This window comes from Sorex araneus, chromosome 7, assembly GCF_027595985.1.
Source record: "Sorex araneus isolate mSorAra2 chromosome 7, mSorAra2.pri, whole genome shotgun sequence".
NCBI lineage: Eukaryota > Metazoa > Chordata > Mammalia > Eulipotyphla > Soricidae > Sorex > Sorex araneus.
The window spans coordinates 8,802,427-8,809,700 of record NC_073308.1 but is presented as its reverse complement, the minus strand read 5'-3'; the positions used below and the strand labels follow the sequence as shown (position 1 = coordinate 8,809,700).

At 48.2% G+C, this 7,274-nt stretch overlaps 1 protein-coding gene and 1 pseudogene across 3 annotated transcripts in view; both read right to left on the bottom strand.

Moving 5' to 3' along the window:
• Nucleotides 1–252: 252 nt before the first annotated feature.
• LOC129406645 (U7 small nuclear RNA) lies at nt 253–318 on the bottom strand (annotated as a pseudogene).
• A 3,457-nt stretch (nt 319–3,775) lies between these two features.
• The window catches only part of LOC129406475 (leucine-rich repeat-containing protein 37A3-like), a 46,653-nt gene continuing 43,154 nt past the window's right edge, over nt 3,776–7,274 (bottom strand). For 2 of the 3 annotated variants that reach the window (XM_055144343.1, XM_055144344.1), the window contains 4 exons: nt 5,723–5,763; nt 4,454–4,499; nt 4,243–4,370; nt 3,776–4,143 (listed from right to left, as the gene is read on the bottom strand). In XM_055144343.1, coding sequence (XP_055000318.1) covers nt 3,861–4,143; nt 4,243–4,370; nt 4,454–4,499; nt 5,723–5,763 — 498 coding nt within the window. In that variant the 3' untranslated portion in view covers nt 3,776–3,860. The remainder of the gene's footprint in view (nt 4,144–4,242; nt 4,371–4,453; nt 4,500–5,722; nt 5,764–7,274) is intronic. The other variant, XM_055144345.1, reaches the window with a different exon arrangement.

Sequence of the window (7,274 nt, the reverse complement as noted above, 5' to 3'; positions counted from 1 at the left end):
CCCACTTTCCCGCACGTACCCCATGCATGTACTCCCTCGGCAATAGACTGTGTGGCACTTTAGAGGATGCAGCTGGCTCTCAATGGCTCCCCTTGGGATACACAGTCTGCTGGGAAAGGCAGCTACTCAATAGAGCAGCTGGCTTGTGACCTGGTTCTCAGGGCCAATGAGAAGTTGAGAAGGGTCCAGGGCTGTGGGGAAGCTATGGACCTCTGCTGGTGAATCTCTCTTTTTTTGCATTGGGTGTAGGTGTGGGGAATTTCTGGTAAAAATCAGAAAACCTGCCAGATAAATTAATTCTAAAAGAGCTGAACACTGAATTTCATTTTTCTTAAACTCATCTTCAACTCCATGCAGTTCCCTGATCAAGGCTATGCTGTTCTGACAACCTTCCTCTTGGGCGCTCTCTGGTCATGACAGTTATATCCATTTCAAATGACATCTTAGTGGCAGGCATTAGATGTTTGGAAAAGGAATCTACAGAGTCTTCTGAGACTGTTGGGACTGTTGGGAGTCCCTGCCTAAAAATGCAGTTTCATTTAAAATGCAGAGCAGGGGCTTGAGTGATAGTACAGCAGGAAGGGCCTTTGCCTTGCATATGGCCAACCTGGGCTTGACCTCCAGCATTCCACGTGGTCCCCTGAGCACCGTCAGAAGTAACTCTTGAGTGCAGAGCCAGGAGTAACCCCTGTGCATCGCTGGGTGTGACCCAAAAAGAAAAAATAAATCGTCTATGATACGTCACCTTGTGCACTAGTAAGCCAGGTAAAGTTAAATACATTAGTGAGAAAAGTTAGTATTTAGCCAAATTTGATCACACTGACCCGAAGAACAAACCAGGGTTAGCCCCATGCAAGGCAAACGCCCTACATGCTGTGCTATTGCTCCAGCCCCTAAAGACATTTTCGAGTATAAAAAGGTTATGAGTATCTTTGTTGAGGAGGAGGAGGTCTGTGCTACTTCCACTGCTGCTGCAGTTCTTGCTACCACAGATCTGTCTCAGGCAGGGAAGGAAGATGGGGTGCATGCGGCTGGATAAGCCTGGTGGGTCCAGAAGAACCTCGGGCAGTACCTGGCTGCACAAATGTTTGGTTTTTGGGCCACACCTGGAGATGCTCAGGAGTTTCTCCTGGCTCTGCACTCAGGAGTCACTCCTGGCCATGTTTGGGGACCATATGGGATGCCAGAGATCAAACCAGGTCAGCTGCATGCAAGGCAGCCGCCCTCCCCACTGTACTATCTCTCTGGCCCCTCTTTTCTTAAATTTTTTTCCAGTATTTTGGGGCCACACCTATCCAGGTCTTACTCGTGGCTCTGTGCTCAGGGATCATTACTGGCAAGGTTCAGGGATCAAACCCAGGTCACTTGTGTGAAAAACAAGTGCCCTACTCACTGTACTATTACTCCTGTCCCTCCACCAATGTTTTCTGAAATCGAGGTGGAGAAAGGTCATCTTAGTCAACTACTGCTCACACATTCTTCTTTACTCTGTGTCTTCCAGCATCCTACTCACTGAGGACTGAGGGGTTTTGGTTTGTTTAGTTTTTGGTGACGTGGGGCTTGGTGCCCAATCTGGTGGTCGTCAGGGGCTACTCATTGCTCTGTATTCAGTGGCGACTCCTAATTGGGCTTGGGGGACCAGAGGTGGTGCTGGGGGTACACTCCACACCGGTTGGTCACCTGGAAGGCAAGGGCTAATTATCCAGCCTTGAAAACTACGTTTTTGGGTGGTTTCTTTTTAACCCCTTTTTTTTTTAAAAAAAAAGTGTTATTAAATTACCGTGAGAACAGTTACAAGTCTCAATCATACAATTATCAAACACCCATCCCTTCACCAGTGCATATTCCACCACCAAGAATCCCAGTTTACCCCCACCCCCACCCTGCCTGTGTGGCAGATGATTTTCACTTTACTCTCTTTGCTTTGTTTACATTCAATGTTCAACAGAAAACCCACTATAATTTGAAATATTCCCCCAACAATCAGACCTGCCGAAAAGGCATCATTAAATCATTTGTTTTCTATTGCTGATAATGAAGAGCATATGATGTCTTTTTCGGATTTCTGGTATTTTAGTAATTAAGTCCAGAGGGATTTCTGCCAGCAGCCGCTGCGTTCTGATATTGGTTTGTGTGCCTCTGGGATCATGGCTGTTCAGGAGCGGAGGAGCCGATTGTGGGTGGCTGCTCAGGGTCCCCTTTGGGCGGAAGGCAGGGCCTTGTTTTGTTTATTTTTAAAAAGTAAAACAAGACAAAAAACCCCAAGCGAATTTTCTGCTAGGTCTTGAGGGAGAAGAACCTTCAATACCAAGATAGGGCATGCACTTGTGGATAAGTTTGAGAGCTTGGGAAAACACAGGCCTTAGCATCAACAGCGGTATAGACACTGCTGCAAAATTTCTGGTCATTTCAAGAGTCCAAGAGAGTGACCATAAGGAGGGGTAGGAGTTGAGTCTGCTGTCATTAACTGCTGTGGCACTTGGGGAGCCCTTGGAGAGAACAACAGGATTGGCTTTAATACTCATTATTTAATACTCATGATTTGCTTTAATACTCATCCCTGCTGGAGGATGGTGGCTTTAACAGCTCTTTAGGAACAATTATTCTGGGGCATGAGGAGAGGCTCCCATCCTCCCATCCCACCCATTCTTCTTGGACCTCATCTGTGCCTCGGGGAGGGATTCCAGCTCCAGTCCTGCATCCTGCCAATGGCCTTTATTGGTTACACGAATGTTGACCTCTTTTTTTAGCTTTAATTCCCAAGCCCATTGCTGAACTTACTCATATATTCATTTTTAAATGATAAAATAAGTATTTTATAGGAACTGCTGAGAAGTTCTTCACTGTATCACTGTATCACTGTCATCCTGTTGTTCATTGATTTACTTGGGCAGGCGCCAGTAACGTCTCCACTCGTCCCAGCCCTGAGATTTTAGCAGCCTCTCCTTACTCGTCTTTCCCAATGATTGGAGGCTCTTTTGGGGTCAGGGGAATGAGACCTGTTATTGTTACTGTTTTTGGCATATTGAATACACCACAGGGAGCTTACCAGGCTCTGCCATGTGGGCAGGATACTATAGGTAGCTTGCTGGGCTCTCCAAGAGGCATTTACATAAATTTCCCTCTATGATGATGTGTCATGCGGCCATCAAGTTGCTGCGTGATCCAGGAATATGTCCACTCATGTGTAAGGCTCGGCCCAAGCATGTGAAAAGTGGCTCAGAGCATGGCGGCGGTTGGGTAGTGGAGGTCGGCTGCTGGGGCTGAGTTCCTTGGGGTGGGGAGGGCTCTCACCTGTCCCCCTTTTGTGCGCCCCTGAATGTAAACAGCCTGGTGTGGAGTCTGGTGGCATGGCTATGGGGGCCTCATTTTATTCTCCCTTCCGGGAGCAGCAGTGTGAATTCTGAACAGTGGCCTATGAGATGATTATCTGGTGCCTACAGGAGGTGGCTTATGGGTGTGACTCATGGGTTGATGAGATTGGGGGAAGCAGGCAGAGGTAAGATGATTTTTTAAAAAATGATTAAAAACAAGATGATTTAAAAAATGTTTTAGGAGACTTGACTGGAGATCTAGCAAAGGACAATAGAAAGGATGCATACTGATCATGAGTATAGACAGTCATTTCAAAGATTTAGATCTAGGCATTGTAAGTAGTAAGAAATTTGGGACATTATGTACCCTAACCAAGCCTCTGTTTTGTAATAAAGTCATAGGGTTGTTATGAGCCTTCACATTCTAAGCATGTAAAGAACTTATTAGTATAGTACTTGGATGTGGCTCATCGTGATTTTATTATAAGAGCATGGAATGTTTCACTATGAAAGACAAATTTCCAGGTGGTCTGAGGCGGGAGCCGTTCATTCAGACACGGTGGCTCCCTTTGAGGAGTCCTGTAGTTCCTCAATCTGAGTTGAGATCTCCTGTGTTGACGAGATCTCCTGGGATCTGAAGGACTCGAGTGCATGGGGGGCCTGTGGAGCCTTGATGGACAGACTTGACTGGGGAGTCTGTGGTGTCGGGGTGCCAAGTAGGGGGCGCTGAGGTGCCTGTGCTCCCTGGGTCTTCTTGGCTGCCTTGGTCTTGGCTGCTTTCTCCTCAGGAGTCAATTCTGTTTTTGCTACTACGACCTCCTTGAGCTCCCTGGAACAAGAAGAATACAGTCAGCTCTCACAAGGGACCTGCCCCCTCTGCATCGCTTCCTGACTTCAGGCAGGTATTGGAACTGTCCCCATCGTTTACCCTGTATTACGGCGGAAGATCTCGGAATCCTTGTCACGTATCTGTGACATGCTTTTTTTATGTGTGGCACTGAGCGAACGATTGGTGTCTTTCACCCGCAGGGGCCGCCTTCGCCAGAAAAAGCCATCCTGGAAAAGGCAAGGGGAGCTCCTGATCCTGCATCCCAGTCCACTCCTGTCCTGCCTCAGTGCCCCCTCCTCCCTGTGCTTACCTGACTCTTTCGTTCTGAACTTCTCTTATGAGAACTTCCAGAGGTCCTTGGAGAAAAACACGGACACACATCATTTGTCATTCACCCATTTCCCATGCTTCCTAGGATGGAGGTCTCTGGTCTTGTTGGGACAATTACATGGGTACCTCGGTCTGGAGCCATGATGAGTCCAACCACTATAACCTGACACCTTGAGAAAGATTCCATGCATACCTGTGGCGGTTTTTAGACATTTGTTGGGTCCATCCAAAGGGACCCCATTGTCTCTTGAGAGACCTTGATATGTAGCCTGGCTTGGAAAACAGGCAGGATATTTAGTTCTGCTCACCACCGCGGCCCCAGCAAATGCTGTGTGCAAAGAAAAAACTGCCCACCACACTGAGAGAAAGCACTAGAGTCAGTCCAGAAGCCTTTCCACTGGTTGCCTCTGGATTTAGTCTCTCAGGCACCCTTTACCGGAAGTTGGGTTGGGGGAGGTGCTTCTATCGTCCTAGCTGCTTTATCCCAGATGCTGAACTAGAGTAAATGCCTGTGTGCAGTTAGCCAAGTTCTTTAGCACACTAGCTTGCAGACAATCGCCAGTGAGCAAAGAAGCCACAGGTATCAGCATCAAAGGCAGGAACCACACTGAGGCACGGCGATGGGTTTTGAGTGTGAACAGAGGAGAGAGCAGTCTCGCGCTTTACAGGCAGTGCGTGTGTACAGAGCAAGTGGGCGCTGAGTGGAGATAAGAAACGCAGCTCCCAGTTCAAGGACTCCGGTCATCAATGGAGAGGTCCCAAGGGACAGGGACCATGCTCTTTCCCACTCACCAGCAGTGCACCCCCAAGGGCAAGGTAGTTTCCATTTTCCCTCGGTTCCTTTTTATAAGCGCTAGAGACAGAGGTTGTGGGATGTGCCTCAATAGTAAAGTACTTGGCTTGCATGTGTGAGGCCCTGGGTTCAATTCCTGACACCATGCCGAGCACTGAGGCTGGCGTAGCCCTGAGCTACTGGAAAGATAGTTAAAAGGGTCTTTTGGGCATAAGGCTCCAACTTTGGCCGATGGCACCGTATGGCCTCCCTGAGCACAGGTGGGCTGTGATCCCTGAGAGCAGAGCCACCCCACATGGGGGACTGAGCAGCCTGGCCATTAAGGCCCTAAGACACTAACACTGAACTCAGGCCCAGGTCACAGGGCCAAGTAGCACACGGAAGGGCTCCAGGGTCCCCAAGCACCGGGGGGAGGACCCTCCAGTAAAAATGAAAGGTTGTCAGACTAATATTTACCTGGATCTTCCATTTTTAGATCTTCGTCTCTGACCATATATCTGTTTTGAAAAAAAAATCATGATTATCGTGGTGACCAATCTCTATACAGCCTTATTAATTCCATTGCTTTTTGCTGTACCTACCCACTGACATCACTTTTTAAGAACAGGAGTTCTCTCCTGTTCAATGGTCCCTGGGCATGACTTAAGGGGCACAGTTAGGAATACAGCTTAGTGACTGTTTTAGAGAAATTCAGCACATTAATCCGGATAAAAAACTATGAAGTAGGAAACTAAAAGTATCTGCCAAGCCCCAAACACAGAAACATCCTTTTAACAGTGACTGTGTTCTAAACAATGCCAAGAACCAGTCTGATGCCTTTCCCATCGCCGCTATTATCCCCCGTGAGGAGTCCTCATCAATGCAGCGCGCAGAGTCGAGTCTTACGGGAGACAAAACTTGGCTGCATTTGCAATGATTCCTCCCCAAACAAACCAAAACCAATAAAGGTTCTATGAGATATGTTGATTCCTGGGGCTATAGATATCACACTGTGGGTGGGGCACTTGCCTTGAACGTGACTGACCCAGATTCAATCCCAGGACCCCAGATGGTTCCCTCAGCCCCCATTGGGAGTGATCCCTGAGAACAGAGCCAGGAATAAGCCCTGAGCACAGATGGCTGTGGCCCCCAATAAATAAGTAAATCAATATGTCAACTGTTAGAGCGACTTCGACTGAACTTTCAATACTTTAAACATTTCCGTGTTTTTGTCCTTAAGGAGATAAAATGGAACAGTGGAATAAGGAGCACGGGCTGCTTTGCATGTGACCCTCATGTTTGAAAGTGGGATGATGGGGCTGGGGAGGTAGCTCAGTGGGAGAATGCCTGCCTTGCATGCAGGAGACGGGGGTTTGGTACCCAGCATGACAAGAACAGCAAGAATGGAGGGATGCTAATGCTGCCCTTAGAGGACTGCGAGGATTAAACCAGACAACATATAGGAAACGCCTTGTACTGTGGTTGGCATAAATCAGTGCTGCTTGCTGGTGATGTCACAAACGAGCAGCTTACACATATCAAAGGCTCAGAGAGCTCTTCCTCAGCACCGTCACTTCTAATTTATTCTAATTCTTTGTTGGTTGTTGTGGTGGTGCCAGGGATCGAACCCAGGGCCTCACACACGCAAGACAAGTGCAACACCACTAACCTAGATCCCGAACCCCTTCAATCACAGTTTGCTGTTGTTTATTTTTTGAGGCTCTCCCTGGCAGTTGGTGCTTGCGGGAGGGCTACTTCTGGGGTGGTGCTCAGGGACCAGGTAGCGCTATGGCTAGAACCTGGGCTTCCCACTTGCAAGGTGAGTTGAAGTTTTAGTCTTTTGAGTCATCTCCTTGGCCCTCAAATCACTTTTTTAATGAGCCTGCTGGGAAAAGTCAGTGGTGCGTACTTGAACAGAAGACAGATGTGGGCGAGCTCCTGGAGTAACTACCGCTCGCCTGCCATGATCAGAGTAGCCCAGCGCGGGCTCAGGCTGCAGTGCGGGTATGTTTGGTTTGGGAGCCACCCA